An 18,810-nucleotide genomic window follows, 5' to 3' on the forward strand; every position below is an offset into this window, starting at 1 on the left:
TCTGAGACAACAGATTCCTCTGTTGGTGCATAGACTACTATGAGAATGAGGTAACCATGCTGATGTTTAAGACGCAGTAAGTAAACGAGGAGACATGGACATCCATCAGTGAAAGCTTTTAAAAACAAGTTGGAGAAACACCTGTCGAGGACAGCTGAGGTTTCCTTGGTACTGCCACGGTGCAGGGGGTTGGACTTACTTAATGGATTCTCAAGGTCTCTTCCAGCCTTACATTTCTATGATTCCATGATTCTGTGAGTGATTCAGTTAATAGCCTCTCTGCTTAGCTTGACAATAGAGTGACCCATGAAATTATTGGTCTTTCCTGCCCACTAGGAACTACACTGACATGTTGTGATTCTTTACAGAGAAGTCACTAAATGGTATTTACTTTCAATTGGGTAATGACTAGGGTTGGGTTTGAATCATTGAATAGGCTGGAAGTGAAAATCTTCATATTTTATTACCAAAACAAAGACCATATTAAAATGATTTTTAATAACATTTTCTTTATTCAGCTTTATCATTGAGGAAAGACACCTGCTGTGAGAGAGAACTCATGTCTGACCATTACAAGGAAAGGGCTTTAATAAGATCTTACTGTTTACAATAATCCATGAGAGCAACAGTTTGCAAGCTTCACCAAACAACCACCATAAACAACTATTTTGAAACACAGCCACATTGATATGGGGAACAAAACTATTCTCCAGCTGAATACAATGAGCCAAATTTACCCCTGACTCCAGGGCTGGCTTTAGGCCAATTTCCCCGAATTGCACCCCACGCCTAAGAGGGCTATGCACCGGCGCCTAAGAGGGCCTCGCTCTGGGTCTTCAGAGTGCCACCGGAGACCCGGAGCAAGTGAAGGACCAGCTGCCGAAGTGTCGCCGAAGACCCGGAGCACCACCAAATCAGGGCCCGCACTTCCTAAAGCCGGCCCTGCCTGACTCCAGTGATGTTACCCTAGGGAGAAATTTGTTCCAGTGGATTTAATCTCAATAGCTGGGTAAAAGGAAGAGAGCAATAGACAGGAAAAGGAATGAGGAGAAAAGGATTTGTGCCCTTTAACTATTGTCTAGAAGTATTAAAATGGTTATAAGCAAAGTGATGCTGAGACTGAATTTAAACCAGCTCCTTGTGTGAACCAAGAATCTATCTCGAATGCCACCCATTTGAATTCATATTCTGGAACATATTCTGATCCCACTGAAGTCAATCTTAAAACTATCACTGATTTCCAGGTGAGCATGAGTGAGGTAAACTGATGTTTAGGGACAGAGAGAGTTCTGGAGGGGATATTTCAATGCTAGTTGCACTGTGAAGGGGTCAGGCTCTAGCAAGTGTCTGAAAAGCAGCAATCTATAACTCTGATGGTAGTGGGGTTACCGATATTTCTTGGAGAAGGGGCAGAATGTATTTTTTGGTATCTTCAGTGTCACACATTTAAATATTCTGATAAACCCCTCTATACTTGGAACACTTTCCTGGCACTCAGTCCAGCTGGAATCACCTGGTTCCCAGTAGAAAATCCTGCTGCATAATCGATAATAATTTACACCACCCATCAAGTAGATTCTCCTCTGCCAACAAACCACACCAGCAAAGGCAAATGTTTCTGGTAATTCTGGAATCACAACTTCCTGACACACTTTGCCATCTTCGTTGAGGTAAAAACATTTTCTACTGGACAGAAAGACTTCTGTAGTGCCTCTTGGAGTCAGCTGTCTACCTTTTTCTTCACAGAACCCACCAATAACACAGATCCTATTATCCATGGAGATAGCAGCTGTTTCATAGCACTTAAAATCCAGAGGCATCTGAGTCCACACATCTAAGTTAATGTCATAGATCAGAATGCCACTATAAACTAGCTTAGGTACTACTGCCAAAGCTTCTCCACCTATTAGGTACAACTTATTCTTCAGCACTGTGGAAGCAAAATATATCAGCCGAAATGGCAAGTTGGAGATGGGAGTCCATGCCTTCTGCACCAAGTCAAAGCTCTCAGCAGAAGTGAGTCCATGTCTGTCATTCCGTCCCCCAAGAGCATACAGCTTCAAGTTACAGGCTAGAAAGCCATGTGAATCCCGGGGCACAGACATGGAGGGGAGCTGTATCCATTGGCCAGTAAAAGAATTGTACTCATAAAGAATGTCTGAACAAGAGCCATCTCTGTTTTTGCCTCCAGACAGGTAAAGTTTGTGCTCCACAGCTGTGCTGGCAGGATGTTGCAGGCATTTCAAACCTGGCAGCTTTTTCCACCTTCCTGTATAAGGATCAAAACAATCCATTCCAGAAAGCAAGTCAGAATGAATGTCAAACTCTGAATAGTCATTCTCCACATGTTGAATCCTGTACCTGTGCAGCTCCATGCACACAATACACTCATCATACATACCCTGCCTGAGTCCCTCACTCTCCCACAGCCTTTCTTCCCCAACCAGTTGTTTCCACCACATCTGAACATCCCCATAAAGTTCTGAGTCTGCCTGGATCTCTGCAAGTGCTTCACGGGTCAGGAAAGGAAGGCGGATGTGCCTCATGAGCACAGAAAGCATTGGGAGGCGCTCGGCTGGTTGAAACCTCACCCAGCGTTGCACAGCCTGGTAGACAACCAGTTCAGAGGCCACTACAAGGTCATCCGAGGAGATGATGCTGGTCAAAGTGCTGAGGTCCAGACACATGAAATCATAGTCCTCAGAGATGGACCCAAAATTCAAGCTGATGTGGTGCATGGCTGTATGAAGCAGATCTTTGTGGTTGTGGGCATAAGCCAGTGCATAAATGCCAAGGCAGTTCTCCATGGAAATATTCTTCACAAAGAATCTGGAAGAAATAACAAAGGGAATAAATGCCGCTGAGGAGCTCCCAGGAAAGTTCAGTCTCCTGATTGTGTCAGAGAATTGGTTGTCCCTGTGTAGGGCATGGTGATTGATTATTTGGAACTGGCAGTTCTAAAAATAACATTTAAAATTGCATTAGGTTGAACCAAAACACAAAATCTGAAAATTGCAGTGAATCAAAAAAGTTGAACATTTTGGTTTGGTTGAACAAAATGTTTCTTTCATCCTGGGCTAGATTCGCAAAATGGTGGGAGATGGAGGCAGCTCCTGTCTAACTTTCAGCCTAGGGGTTAGGGCACTCACCCAAGCTATGTTCTTCTTCTTCTGGGAAGGATTTGATCCTGGACAGAAAACTCTATCATTGGTCTCCTCTGTCTCGGGAGGGTGCTATAGCCATTGGGCTGTGGGATGCTTTGGGGCAGGGTTTGCTCAGTCTCTCCTGTTGAAGCTGTTCCACCTTGTATAAATAATTAAATAGTCACTAGAGCAGTTGGGTTTCCCACCTCTCTGGAGAGAATCCTAACCATCCAGCTATACAGTATCTGGGGTGGGTACCTCTCATTCATTCTCTCCTGTTGAAGTTGAGCCACTGTATATCAATAACGGAATAGTCATTGGGCCAAAGACCGAAGCAGAATGATTCTATTAGTTCAGTGCTTAGGGCACTCTCCTTAGATGTGGGAGACCTGGATTCCACTTCCCTGTTCAGATGACTATTTTATTACTTACAAAAGTGGAATTCTTATGAAATTTGTGAATAGTTTTTGGTCAACCCAAGTTTATTTTTTGGAGAATAAAGTATTTGTCAAAAATATTTCACCCAGCTCTCTATGTATGACTCTGGGTTGCTAGCTGTCTTGATATCTGATACTGCACAAATAATACTTTTGCCTTTCTGCAGTACCCTTGGAAACTCAAGAACAAATATTTATTCATCAAATCTCACAACTCCTCCGTGAAGTCTGTCACTGTTAGTATAAGCATTCTTTCATATGATAAACTGACATACGGAGGGGGAAGTGACCTAACCAGGTTACAAAGGGTAGCAGTAGCAAAGCTAAGTATAGAACCCAGGAGTCCTACACCTAATACCTTCCCTTATTAGACCACATGACCTCTCCCAAACCACACAAGCTTCTATTGGACTGGACATAAATAGTTCCTCATCTTCTAGAACAAATTGTTTCACTTGGGATAATTTATAAGAGTGGTTCTTCACTGCCCACCTTTCTCGACACACACGAGTGGCAGATATTGCAGGCCAGGGGAGGCTAAGCCTCCACAAACAGCCCCACACGGCCCTGCCCACACTCTGCCCCAAGGCCCCCTCCTGCTTGCCACGTCCCCTTTGGCCCCTGCCCAGGCAGGCTGCTTCTCTTCTCAGAATTGGGCTGGGATGGGCCAGCCTGTGGCTGGGACTTGAGGCAGATGGGGCCATCCAGCACTAGGGAGGCGCCTGGGTGCTACTGGAGCCATGATGCGCAGCACTCTGGGGCTCGGGGGCACTGGGGCTGTGCCTCCCTGTGTTCAGCATGGCCAGTGCTCCAGGCCTGGGGGCACTGGGGTGGGACGGCCCTGGGCTAGGGAGTGCGGGCAGGCAGCTGCCAGGGAGCGTTGGTGCTCCGGTGGAGGATGGGGAGTGGAAGAAGTAGGGGAGGGAGGCGGCGGGGTCTCAGGCAGAAGGCATCGTGCCAGGCGCTAGCTGCCCATGCTTACACACTGTATAACATGATCTCATGAGATTTTGGGGAAAGACAAAGTTCCTTTAAACTGCGAGAAAACAGGCAGGGCATCCTTGACTATTTTATGTTAAAGTCCTGCTGATACCAGATTGAAAACCCTAGGGGTGGACACCCTGTATTTAATCTATAAACTTTATACAACACGGGAAGGGGCAGGTCACATTTACTGCCCTTTTCCAGGGTGCTTCAACCCGTCTTTGGATAGAGCCCTTCCAGATTTTACGGCACATGCAGTCCTTGGTTTCTCTTCTGCTTAACTGAAAACTGGTCTAATTGTTCTGGTGTTTTGTACATTCTACTCAGAACTGAATTTGACTCAACAACCTAGAAGTCAAATCCTCTTTGATACGATATTCTTATCCCTGGGTCATTCAGCTTCTCTACAACAGAATTTTTCAAAATGTTTATGCAGGAATCTGGCCAGATATGTTGATTTTTAAATTACATTTTATTGAAATGCTTGTGTTGCAGCTGTGAGATGTTTCCCCAATACATAAATAATGCAGCCAATCTATACCCAAACAGCACATACAGACAGACACACACAATCTTATATCATAACCACCCTACGTACAAGGAGGAGACCAGTGAGGTCATTGAGCATTACCTGCTAATGATCTCCTCTAGTGGGAGGATCTGGAGTCTACTGGATGCGATAAATAACTCTTCAGCAGTCTCTGCATTAAGTGATATCTCCTCTAAATAGAGATAATTCAGCACGCTTTGGATGATGGAGGGGGCTATAGCCTTGAGCAAAACTTCCCCGTCCTGGGACTCTTTGAAGGAGCTGGTGAACATGACCCGGAAGTATGGGCTGACTGAGGCCAACAGCACCCTGCAGCAAGAGAGGCAACCATGCTAAGAGATTCCATGTGGTATTGGCAGCTGGGAGCTCTGATCTCATCAGCTCTCTCCTAGTTAAGCGGTGGGTCGGGGGAGGAGCTTGTTTAGTATTTAGATGGGAGATCTCTGCGATAACCTACACCATATCCTGCAGAACCCTAAGTTAACTCCCCACTAGAGTTTTACCATGTGTCTTGCACCTGTTGGCTGCATTTCATTTCTAGGTGAAATGTTCCCTGTAGGATCTTTTATGATGAAAGGTGCCATTTATACAAATTAGATAGTCTCCTATTATTAAGTCTTTTCATGGTGCTATGCGTTCTGTATACTAGACTAGGTTGCTTCACCCAAGTAAATAACTTCTTGTCCTGTTTCAACAGTATGTAGTTTCTGGTTCTTATATCCAGAAGCTACTAGCATGTTGAATGCAGCATGGAGCAGAAACCCACCTGTGACAGGGAAACCTCCTTCCTTCAACCACCAGTGTAGCATCACAGAACAGCTGGTCAAGGTACATCTGTTTTAAACCTGCAGGAGTGGGAAAGACAAATCCTTGATCAGAAGTATGCAGGTAGAAAGAAATGACATCTTCTGCTAGAAGTATTTAATGACTAGTACCTTATCTCAGGGCAAATGAACTGATGAGGAACCAAGAGTCATTCAGATCTAATAGCCAATTGGTGGCCTCTGTTGGGAATTAGTTTGATGGTTCTCAGTCCAGTTCCAAATGAGCAGGGGTCAACATCAGAAAAAAATGGAACTAATCACCCGGCCTCGATTGCTGGCAGGTACAGCAGAGAACCCAAACTCTGAAAGGGCCCTCCAGAGCAGGAGTGAAATGCAATGGCAACAGACAATATGTGTGAATCTTGCAATGTTGCTGATGATGTGCCATAATTGCTCCGTATGTAAACGACCTGTAGAGCTGTCAGCCAGCACCTTTACCAGCATCAAATCCACATGCAAAAAAAAAAAAAAAGAGAAACGGGAAAGAGAGCCTCTATCCCAGTTCATTTTCTGGACACTGACGGCAGCCTCAGCCATTCAGTAGCCTCTGGATGTCACAGAATGTTACATTAAAGGGACCACTCCTAATTCACATCACTCATCAGAGCAGCACACCTACCCTGACTCACAAAGCTTCCCAGGGACTGAGGTGCATTTTGGATGTCATCCTTTTCATTGTCCCCATCGATTAGGGAATCCATTATTCCAACCACTAAAATGGATTTAGGAATCTACAAGATTGAAATAACCTCCTGGGATCCTCAGAATCACCAACCAATCCTGCCAGGAATTGAAATAGGAGAATTTAATAACCCTGATTGTCACACGAAGAATCAGCTCCTTAAACAGCCTTTCTCTGAAGACACAATGTAAGGGGCAGTAGCCTGTTTGAAGTAGAAAGGATGGATGGCTCTGTGGTTAAGCCATTACGCAGGGACTTAGAAGGCCTTGATGCAATTACTTTTTCCACCACAGACTTTCTGCATGAGTTCAAGGAAATTATTTAGATTGTTTGTTTGTGCCTCAGTTCTGCATCTGCAAACAAACAGGGAAATAACAAATAGGGATAATAAGATTTTTATGTGGATAAATACATTAAAGAGTGTACGGTGCTCTGATTCTACAATAATGGGGAACATTTAAGTACCATAAGTAGAATATCCTAATATATCTCCTGTTCTACCATCTTAGTCAGAACTTCCAACTCTGTTGCCACTTCCCAAGGGCATAGGGAGGGACAGTTCCTTTGATCCAGCCTCAACTCATACTGCAACCACCTCCTTAGTCAGGAAAAATTCCTAAATATAGACTGTTGGTTAGTCCTTGGCTTGGTATAAACCAAACTCCTTATTTTGCTTTTAGTCATTCCTTACTCGGCAAACTCCTGTTGAGACAGTGCAAAAGTGACTGAGTCCAGACTGAATCAGAATCTCCATGTTTGGCACATCGGGATACAGCATGACAGAGAGACAATGCCACCCTGAGAGCTGGGCAAATACTGCAAAAAATCATCAGGAATATCAGTTTACATTCTTAAATTCTCTTTGGATGTGTTTGTGTTTCTTGTGTTCACTTCCCACAAACATTCAGCTGATTGATTTTGACTAGTCCAAAAGCTCCTGGGAATTTATAGTTCAAATTTCAAATTAAGCTCAAATTTTAAATCTGAAAAGCAGAGTCACACTTACCAAAATAGGGAACCGTATCATTTCTCAAATTTTGAATATCAAACAATAGACCAAAGGCAATTTGAGGTAAAAATTAGAAAATTCACCAATCTGTGAATAGAAAGACACAAAATTTACTGAATACTTTATCTGTTACAAATTATTCATTCAATTCTAGTCACAGCATATGCCCTGTCAGCATTGTCTCCGTTGCCTCCTAGACTTCGCCTCTCCACAAAGGAATCCAAGCCCCTCAGCCTCTCTGCTATGGTTCTGTTGAGTCTGTGTCCCAGAAAACTAATGACTGAATCCAAACAAATTAAAACGGAGCCTGGTCCCAACTGCCCCTGACAGAACCCAGAGCCCCACATTCTATTGGGCTGGCTTTAAAGTGGCAGGAGCCTCACAGCAGAAACAGCACAAATTCCATTTCCTCTCCCTGCAGGATATGTTACTTTGCAGTGACACCCTGGAACTGCGTGGCTATTGCAGAAACATCTAAGGCCTGGGGTAGTGCAATTCAGTTTGGATGGCCTGATGCCTGTGCCTCTTATGCCATTCTTGAGTCAGGGAACAGCTCTGTTGAGATCTTGACAAGGATAAAACTGATGTCAGGCCACTTGTTATCACTATTATTTGTACTGGGGTAGTCCCCAAAATTTCCAGCTCCATAATGTTAAGTTCTTGCAGCTAGGTCCACAAAATGACTTAAATGCCTAACTGCCACTTTAGGTGCCTAAATCCAACATTTAAGCACCATCGAGAGACTCAAAACCCCCACCCAGCTGCCACCTAACACTGTAGGTGCCTACATTCCCTCGGTACCTAAGTTTCTACCAGTTAAGTTTTTTAGGTGGTTAAGTTTCTGCCAGCGGGCATACACAAAGCTGCTCAATTCCTGACACTGCTGAGCCATTTCTCTCCCTAGCACACACCTGCACCTACCTGGGATTCTCAAACTAGGCATTCCCCCACGTATCTTGCCAATGAAGCCAAAGAAGGAAAGAGAGAGAGAGATTGATTCTATAATTCAGTATCTAGGGCATTCACCTGGAATATGGAAGAACCAAGGTCAAGTCCCTGCCATTGTTCCCTTTAAGTTGTGCACGTGCACACAGACCCTAAACCCCATGCACATGGCGAAACATCGCACACACAAAAATTTGCACAGAAGAAATTTTTTGCACACATGGCCTGTCAAAAATTAGAGGGAACATGGGTCCCTGCTCTAATTAATATTTAATTATTTATACAAAGTGGAACAGCTTAAATGTTGTATCCATGCAAGACAAGCTTGTAGCAAAGGCAGGGACAAAACAGGGTTGCCACAGATGTAGCTTGCATCATGCAAAGCAGTAGGGAAGATATTGACGAAGTACCACAAAACACACCACTTTTCACCAACATACCACACTGGCAAACAGAAAAGCACAGGGCATACAATGAATGAAATTGGAGAATACCTCCATGGGAGAGGAGTTTCACAAGGACACAGTGTGCTTTTGGGCTGCAATACAGAATAAGAACTAGGATAGTGATTAATAGAGACTGGCACCTGGCATGCAGGGTCACAAAGCCACTCATTCAGCTTTGGCCTGGCTACCTCCCATCATCATGACAGAGGGGAGGCGATGCCAAACCTGAGAAATGCTGTGACCCCATGTGACAGGTCACAATGCCTAGAGCGGAGACCCCATCAGGGTCCCCATGAGACAGGGCAGGCTCATTCTTCACCCCCCTTCACCATGAGGCCTACCACACCCCGCCGCCTGGGACCAAGACCCAACCTGCCTCAGACCGCCCCCTCTCTTCCCCCCCCCACCCTGAGCAGAGCCTGAATGCCTTGGGAGTGGGGCGGGATGGATAAAACAAAATAACAAGAAATGCCCAAAAATGAAATTATAATGATAAAAATTAAGATTTTCCTGGGGCTCTAATGTTGAAGCATATGTAACTATTTTAATAAGTCTAGGAGAAATAGACATTAAACTGAAAATTGACACTGGGATTCAAGTAAACCTCATCCCTGAGATAGAATGTCAGAAGAATTTAGCAACCACTATGACACTAACATTACCTGTGTCCGTGCAACTAGCAGTATCTGAAGGGCATCCACTCCACATAGTGGGGATATGGAATGTTAAATGCAAGTACAAGGAAAAAATGTCAGAATCTAGAGTTCTATATATTAAATATACCAGAAAAAACAGTATTAGGAGTGACAGTTTTAAAATCATTACACCTGATAAAAATCCTAATGTCAGTGGAATCCATACAAGGACCTCTCAAAGCAGAGGAAATTAAGAAAAGATTTCCTGATGTATTTGAAGACAAAGGATGTCTACCAGGATATTGTACAATTAATCTATCTACAAATGCAGTTCCAGTAGTGCATGCATCATGGTGACTGCCATTAACCATAAGGTCCAAAGTGAAGAAGGAACTTCAGCATATGGAACTGCTGGATATAATTGAAAAGGAGGAGAATCCTTCAGACTGGATTAGGTTGATGGTTGCAGTAGAAAAGAAAAAAACACTTGGGTGATCCAGGTTAGCACAGACATGCAAGATCTGACCAAAGCAATAATAGCAGGAACACTACAGCCTACAATCCTAAATGACATCACTCACAAACTATCCGCAGGAAGTGTATTCAGTGTACTAGAAGCTAAATCTGGATATTGGCAGATCAGACTGGACAAGCAAATTCATAGATATTAAGGTCAGAAGGGATCATTAGGATAATCTAGTCTGACCTCCTGCACAATGCAGACCACAGAATGTCACCCACCCACTCCTACGAAAAACCTCTCACCTATGTCTGAGCTATTGAAGTCCTCAAATCGTGGTTTAAAGACTTCAAGGAGCAGAGAATCCTCCAGCAAGTGACCCGTGCCCCATGCTACAGAGGAAGGCAAAAAATCTCCAGGGCCTCTTCCAATCTGCCCTGGAGGAAAATTCCTTCCCGACCCCAAATATGGCGATCAGCAGATGGGTAAGATTCACCAGCCAGATACCCAGGGAAGAATTTTCTGCCATAACTCAGATCCCACCCCATCTAACATCCCATCACAGGCCACTGGGCCTATTTACCATGAATATTTAAAGATCAATTAATTACCAAAAACATGTTATTGCATCATACCATCACCTCCATAAATTTATTGAGTTTAATCTTAAAGCCAAAGAGGTCTTTTGCCCCCACTGCTTCCCTTGGAAGGCTATTCCAAAAATTCACTCCTCTGATGGTTAGAAACCTTCGTCTAATTTCAAGTCTAAACTTCCCAATGACTAGTTTATATCCATTTGTTCTTGTGTTCACATTGGTACTAAGCTTAAATAATTTCTCTCCCTCCCTGGTATTTATCCCTCTGATATATTTATAGAGAGCAATCATATCTCTCCTCAACCTTCTTTTAGTTAGGCTAAACAAGCCAAGCTCTTTGAGTCTCCTTTCATAAAACAGGTTTTCCATTCCTCGGATCATCCTGGTAGCCCTTCTCAGTACCTCTTCCAGTTTGAATTCATCCTTCTTAAAAATGGGAGACTGCACACAATATTCTAGGTGAGGTCCCACCAGTGCCTTGTGTAACGGTACTAAAACCTCCTTATCTCTATTGGAAATACCTCGCCTGATGCATCCCAAGACCGCATTAGCTTTTTTCACAGCCATATCACATTGGCGGCTCATAGTCATCCTATGATCAACCAATACTCCAAGGTCCTTCTCCTCCTCCATTACTTCTAATTGATGCGTCCCCAGCTTATAACTAAAATTCTTGTTATTAATCTCTAAATGCATAACGAAAAGGAGTACTTGTGGCACCTTAGAGACTAACCAGTTTATTAGAGCATAATAATAATTTATTAAGAGCTCTAATAAATTGGTTAGTCTCTAAGGTGCCACAAATACTCCTTTTCTTTTTGCGAATACAGACTAACACGGCTGTTACTCTGAAACCTATCATAAATGCATAACCTTACACTTCTCACTATTAAATTTCATCCTATTACTATTACTCCAGTTTACAAGGTCATCCAAATCTTCCTGTATGATATTCCAGTCTCTCTCTAAATTGGCAATACCTCCCAGCTTTGTATCATCTGCAGATTTTATTAGCACACACTCATTTTTTGTGCCGAGGTCAGTAATGAAAAGATTACATAAGATTGGTCCCAAAACTGATCCCTGAGGAACTCCACTGGTAACCTCCCTCCAGCCTGACAGTTCACCTTTCAGTAGGACCCGCTGTAGTCTCCCTGTTAACCAATTCCTTATCCACCTTTCAATTTTCGTACTGATCCCCATCTTTTCCAATTTAACTAATAATTCCCCATGTTGCATGGTATCAAACGCCTTACTGAAATCTAGGCAAATTAGATCCACTGCATTTCCTTTGTCTAAAAAATCTGTTACTTTCTCAAAGAAGGAGATCAGGTTGGTTTGGCACAATCTACCTTTTGTAAAACCATGTTGTATTTTGTCCCATTTACCATTGACCTCAATGTCCTTAACTACTTTCTCCTTCAAAATTTTTTCCAAGACCTTGAATACTACAGGTGTCAAACTAACAGGCCTGTAGTTACCCAGATCACTTGTTTTCCCTTTCTTAAAAATAGGAACTATGTTAGCAATTCTCCAATCATACGGTACAACCCCTGAGTTTTCAGATTCATTAAAAATTCTTGCTAATGGGCTTGCAATTTTGTGTGCCAATTCCTTTAATATTCTTGGATGAAGATTATCTGGGCCCCCCAATTTAGTCCCATTAAGCTGTTCGAGTTTCGCTTCTACCTCAGGTATGGTAATATCTACCTCCATATCCTCATTCCCATTTGTCATGCTACCATTATCCCTAAGATCCTTTTTAGCCTTATTAAAGACTGAGGCAAAGTATTTGTTTAGATATTGGGCCATGCCTAGATTATCCTTGACCTCCACTCCATCCTCAGTGTTTAGAGGTCCCACTTCTTCTTTCTTTGTTTTCTTCTTATTTATATGGCTATAGAACCTTTTACTATTGGTTTTAATTCCCTTTGCAAGGTCCAACTCTACTTGACTTTTAGCCTGTCTCACTGTATCCCGACATGTTCTGACCTCAAAAAGGTAGCTTTCCTTGCTGATCCCTACCATCTTCCACTCCCTGTATGCTTTCTACTTTTTCTTAATCACCTCTCTGAGATGCTTGCTCATCCAGCTTGGTCTACAACTCCTGCCTATGATTTTTTTCCCCTTTCTTGGGATGCAGGCTTCCGATAGCTTCTGCAGTTTTGACTTGAAGTAATCCCAGGCCTCCTCTGCCTTTAGATTCATAAGTTCTTCAGTCCAATCCACTTCCCTAACTAATTTCCTTAATTTTTGAAAGTCAGCCCTTTTTAAATCAAAAACCCTCATTGCAGATTTATTTTTGTTAATCCTTCCATTCAGTTTGAACTGAATTAGCTCATGATCACTTGAACCAAGATTGTCCCCTACAACCATTTCTTCTATGAGGTCCTCATTACTCACCAAAACCAAATCTTAAATGGCATCCCCTCTAGTCGATTCAGCAACTACTTGATGAAGGATTCCATCAGCTATCGCATCTAGGAAAATCTGAGCCCTATTATTATTACTAGCACTCGTCCTCCAGTCTATATCTGGAAAGTTAAAGTCTCCCATGATCACGCAGCTTCCATTAGTATTTACTTCATTAAAAATATTAAAGAGGGCTCTATCCATATCCAAATTAGATCCCGGAGGTCTATAGCACACCCCAAGCACTATCCCAGGGGAGGCTCGAGAAGTTTTCTTCCCCAATGTAATTTTTGCCCAGACAGACTCTGTCTTATCCATTCCATCGCTTCTTATTTCTTTACATTTTACCTCATCATTGATATACAATGCTACTCCACCACCTTTACCTTTATTTCTGTCTTTCCTAAGCAGCACATACCCTTCAATACCTGTAGTCCAGTCATGACGACTATTCCACCATGTTTCTGTTATCCCTATAATATCTGGTTTCACTTCCTGCACCAGTAGCTCTAGTTCCTCCATTTTGTTACCTTGGCTCCTCGCATTGGTGTACAAACATCTTAATTTTTGCTGTTTGGCCTCGCTCACATTCTGTACCCTTTTAGGCACGGTCATTCTACAGCCAGTATAACCTATTAGACTGCTATCCAGACTGCTCTTCCTCCTTATATACATTCTCCTATCCACGGCTGTATCCTTTCTTACTTGGTTTTCTTCCCTCTCCGGCATGGAGATTACCTAGACATCTCCCAACCATCTCTCCCAAATTCCTAGTTTAAAGCTCTCTTAATCAGTTGTGCCAGCTTCCATCCTAGAAGTCTATTTCCTTCCCTGTTCAGATGAAGTCCATCCCGAGAGAACTGTCCTCTGTCCATGAATACCTCCCAGTGGCCATACATCCCAAAGCCCTCCTTATAGCACCACTGCCTGAGCCATCTGTTGATAGTCATAATCTTGTCACACCTTTGTTGCCCTTCTCTAGGAACAGGCAGAATCCCACTAAAGATCACCTGAGCCTTGATTTCCTTAAACATCTTCCCCAGCCTAGCATAGTCTCCCTTAATACTTTCCAGCGAGAATCTAGCCATATCATTTGTTCCCACATGAAGGATAATTAGGGGATTCTTTCCTGCTCCCTTTAGGATCCTTTTCAACCTCAGGTCTACATCCCATATCTTAGCACCTGGAAGACAGCACACCCTTCTATTCTCTAGATCAGCTTTGGTTACAGGCCTGTCTATTCTTCTCAGTGAAGAGTCCCTGATCACATAGACCAGTCTTTTCCTGGTGATGATGCTATTCTCCAGTCTATCCCCTGTTCCCTCTGGCTGCAAGTTCTTTCCATTCCTATTCTCCCTTGCAATCCTCTTCAATCCATCCTGTGTCCTCCTGGGGCTCATATTTGGTGTAGTCTCCATTGACTCTTCCCCTTTTCCTATAGGACTAGCTGCTCTTCTCTTCTTCCTTGCCTTTCCACCTTCAGTGACTACCTGCTGAGCCCCTTCTTCATTTTCCAACTCTGCAAAGCTGTTCTTGAGCTCTATTTCTCCTTCCCTAGCCCGTCTTTTCCTCTGCCTAGTTCTTTTAGTCACATGCTTCCACTGACCACTTTCCTCACCCAGTGTCCCCTCAGAATTCCTCAGTCCTGCTTCCACCTGCAAGTCTAAGCTTTTCCCTTCAGATACCTCATGTCTTTGCTCCATAATCTGCTTGAACCCCTTTCTAAACTTAACCATACTTTCCACCTGCATCTCCAAACCTCGGATCTTTTCCTCCATCTGCTCTATCAGATGGCATTTCATGCAGACAAAACTCTTACCAGGTGCCCCCTCCAGGGTCATGTACGTACCGCAGCTTCCACATCCCGTCATCTTCATTGTATCTTCCACGACATGGGTTACTCCCACCGCTGCCTCTGAATGAGTCATAGCCTTCCCACCTAAATCCTGTTAATCTGGGAAACACAAACCACACCAAAACACCACCACCCACAGCAAAAACAAACCCCAAACAAGGACCACAAGACAAACTCCCCTTTCAAACTCCCACTGAAACTCCCCTGTTTACAGCTCTGTTTGCTGTCTCCTGTGCTGCTACTTTCAACACTCTGTGTGGAAGGTAGTGCTTCAAAAGTAAGCCCTTTGGCATGTTGTCTGCACCATATTCAGAAAAAGGTGCCTGAAACACTCCAAAGACTGACAGAAGTCACAATCATAATCAGTGGCATTCCTGTATATGGCAGCACCAGAGAGAAGAGACAACAGAGTTACAGTCACATTATGACACTATGGCTCTGCCTACAAATACAATAAGCAACACTCACTCCAGTCAAGGGAGAAGATTTAAACCCAAAGAGTAGGACTATGGTACCTCCTAATGCTGTTATTGAGCAGGAATATAATGATGTCTTAATTACTTTTGTTTACAGGGGTGGTGGTGGTGGAGAAGTATTATACTCAGGCACAGTTAGATAGCTGATGCCCCTTTAAGAGAGGCACAGAAACTGACCGATAAACGGTGTGTGTGTGCACACAGCGCTGTGCTGCTGAGAACAGTGGGTTTTGGCAAACCCTTGTTAATAACAGTCTGGTTAATTTACCCTGACCTGAGTGGATCTTCATTCCTGGGAGCAGTCCAACTGCAAGCAGCACAGCTTGATCAGGAGAGGCTGAGAGACACCTACCCAAGAACAGCCAATAGCCTGGTGAGTGGTGCACTCACATGGGATGTGAAACACCTGTTTCAAAGCAGGCAGAGCAGAGTTTTGAAAACAGGTCTCCTTGATCATAGGTGAGTGCCCTAATCATGGTGGATCTCTCTCTCTCTTGTTTGTGAGAAAGGGCTGACCTGGCCAAATCCCAGGAGAGGGTTCCTGGATGAGAATCCAGAGCGGGGAGGTATTCTCAGAGGCTACCTACTGGATCCCACTCAAACTCTGGTCAGAGGAGGACTTGTAGCCCTGTGCTGTGGAGGCCTCAACTTCAATTCCCTGCTCTGCCTGAGGGGGGCAAGATTTGAACAGGAGTCTCCCCTCTCCCTTAGGGGCATGCTGTAACCACTGAGCTAGGGATCTCAATCTCTCCTGTTAAAGTTTGTCCACTGCGTATAACCAAAGAATCATTGAAGTAGGGGTACTTGATCCTGGGTTTTCTATTGAATGCCCTAACCACCAGACTACAAGGTCATTCTCATGTTCAGTGTCTTTTTGGCCCAATGACTCTCTAAGTATTTGTGCACAGTGGAACAGCTTCAACAGGAGAAATTGAGAGAGTCACACATCAGACTATCCCATAGCTCAGTGGTATGTGCACTGCCTTGCAAGCTAGGATTCAAACTGGGGTCTCCTTTCTCCTGCTCAGGTAGGGAGGGGAAATTGAAGCTAGGTATCCAGGTAAGGGCTCTAATCACAGGGCTAAAACTACTAAGGCAGACAGCTCCAGCTGCCTTTGTATGGAGTGAAACCAGTGCCTAACTCCTTCTCACAGGAAACCGCTTAAGTGCCTAAATTTCCTGGCTCCAGGAGAGGGGCGCCCAGTTGTGGGTCACTTGCTGAGACAGGGGTCTCCCTGCAGCCTGGACTTAGGCACCTATCTCTAGGAGTGGGGTCGGGCTTAGCACACACCCATTTCAACATGGGCTAGTTTAGGCTGCTCCCTGCCTAGAGTGCTGTCTTTTGTGGATTGCATTCTTAGGTGCCACTATCTCCACATGCATTGTATAGGGGGCCTAACTCAGGTTTTGCAGATTGCCTTACTGTTCCAGTGATTTTTGAGGTGCCTAAAAGTAAAGTTTTTTGCCACACTGAACATTGCAACATATAAATCCCATTGTGGATTCAAGCTTTAGCTTCTCTGTGGCTTACTTCCCCATCTGCAAAAAGAAGATAATGGTACTTCGCTACCTCATAATGGTGTTGTGAGGGTAAATGCATTAAACACAGGAAGGTGTGCAGATGTCACAAGACTATGGCATACAAGATACAGAGAGCTTTGACACAGTAAGTGCACATAGTGCAGGATATGGCACTATATTAATAAAATAATCCTGTAGCTTCTCAAATGGTTAGATTATTTATCACAAGGGAAATGAATGCATGGAATCCTGGTGTGTTGGTTTGTTTTTCTGGGAATTGTGACAGTCTGCTGAAGACATGCTTTGCTAGAGAAATACCTTACTGCAGCTCCCTGACCTTTTCAGTAGTCTGTATTTTCATTGCCTGGCCTGTTTATATATTCCAGACATGTTTCTTGGGCATTCACTGCTTTACTTGAGGTTTTTGATAATAGGAAATGCTTTATTTCTCACAACAAACACTTTTGTGTCCCTAAAAATATGTTAGTTTAGGGTGAGCCAGTCAATCAAAATTTAGCATTCCGGAAAGGTCATATTTCTGCCATTATTCACAGAATATATTTAGCATTCATATTCTGGGATAAATTGTTTGAGTGACAAGGACAATAAACTATATAAAATGGAGACAAATTAATTCACTGTAGCCTTTGATGTGAATACAGAGCAAAATGTGACTATTTTTGACATAGATTTATAGAAGTGCTATTGTAGAGGTTGTGCAAGCATGGTCTTGGACAAATACAGACCCCAGAGCTTAGTCTTAGTAGCTGTGCTGGGTACTGGGGAAATACACCGCGGGGACAGAATGAGGAAACCTTGACTTTAGTAAATCTTGATTTTAGTAGAGCTTTTGAAACTGTCTCAAAGGACCTTCTCATAAACAAACTAGGGAAATGCAACCTAGATGGAGCTACTATAAGGTGGTTGGAAAACTGTTCCCAGAGAGCAGTCATCAGAGGTTCACAGTCATGCTGGAAGGGCATAATGAGTGGGGTCCTGCAGGAATCAGTTCTGGGTCCGGTTCTGTTCAATATCTTCATCAATGATTTAGATAATGGCATAGAGAGTACACTTATAAAGTTTGTGGATGATACCAAGCTGGGAGGGGTTGCAAATGCTTTGGAGGATATGATTAAAATTCAGAATGCTCTGGACATGGTCTGAAATAAATAGGATGAAATTCAATAAGGACAAATGCAAAGTACTCCATTTAGGAAGGAACAATCAGTTGCATACATACACAATGGGAAATGACTGCCTAAGAGAGAGTACTGCAGAAAGGAATCTGGGGGTCATAGTGGACCATAAACTAAATTTGAGTCAACAGTGTAACACTGTTGCAAAAAAAGCAGACATCTTTCTAGGATGTTGTCAAGGTTCCTCCCCCACTCTGAACTCTAGGGTACAGATGTGGGGACCTGCATGAAAAACCACCTAAGCTTATCTTTACCAGCTTAGGTCAAAACTTCCCCAAGGTACAAAATATTCCACCCGTTGTCCTTGGATTGGCCGCTACCACCACCAAACTAATACTGGTTACTGGGGAAGAGCTGTTTGGACGCGTCTTTCCCCCCAAAATATTTCCCAAAACCTTGCACCCACTTCCTGGACAAGGTTTGGTAAAAAGCCTCACCAATTTGCCTAGGTGACTACAGACCCAGACCCTTGGATCTTAAGAACAATGAACAATCCTCCCAACACTTGCACCCCCCTTTCCTGGGAAATGTTGGATAAAAAGCCTCACCAATTTGCATAGGTGACCACAGACCCAAACCCTTGGATCTGAGAACAATGAAAAAGCATTCAGTTTCTTACAAGAAGACTTTTAATAAAAA

General features: G+C 43.5%; 1 protein-coding gene across 1 annotated transcript; it reads right to left on the reverse strand.

The window, feature by feature from the left end:
• Nucleotides 1-1,385: 1,385 nt before the first annotated feature.
• LOC140900337 (kelch-like protein 6) lies at nucleotides 1,386-5,386 on the reverse strand. The gene is made up of 2 exons (XM_073317935.1): nucleotides 5,196-5,386; nucleotides 1,386-2,829 (listed from the first exon to the last, which is right to left on the reverse strand). Exons 1-2 carry the CDS (start codon nucleotides 5,384-5,386, stop codon nucleotides 1,386-1,388), a joined length of 1,635 nt encoding a protein of 544 aa, XP_073174036.1.
• Between the last annotated feature and the right edge of the window lie 13,424 nt (nucleotides 5,387-18,810).

Source organism: Lepidochelys kempii, chromosome 1, assembly GCF_965140265.1.
Source record: "Lepidochelys kempii isolate rLepKem1 chromosome 1, rLepKem1.hap2, whole genome shotgun sequence".
Taxonomy (NCBI): Eukaryota; Metazoa; Chordata; order Testudines; family Cheloniidae; genus Lepidochelys; species Lepidochelys kempii.

Bases quoted from the DNA above. Each gene is read 5' to 3' on its own strand.
- LOC140900337 (XM_073317935.1), bottom strand. From the start codon at position 5,386: ATGTTCACCAGCTCCTTCAAAGAGTCCCAGGACGGGGAAGTTTTGCTC. The intron at 2,830-5,195 runs GTAATGCTCAAT...TATTTCTTCCAG, and splicing joins CTAGAGGAGATCATTAGCAG to ATTCTTTGTGAAGAATATTT.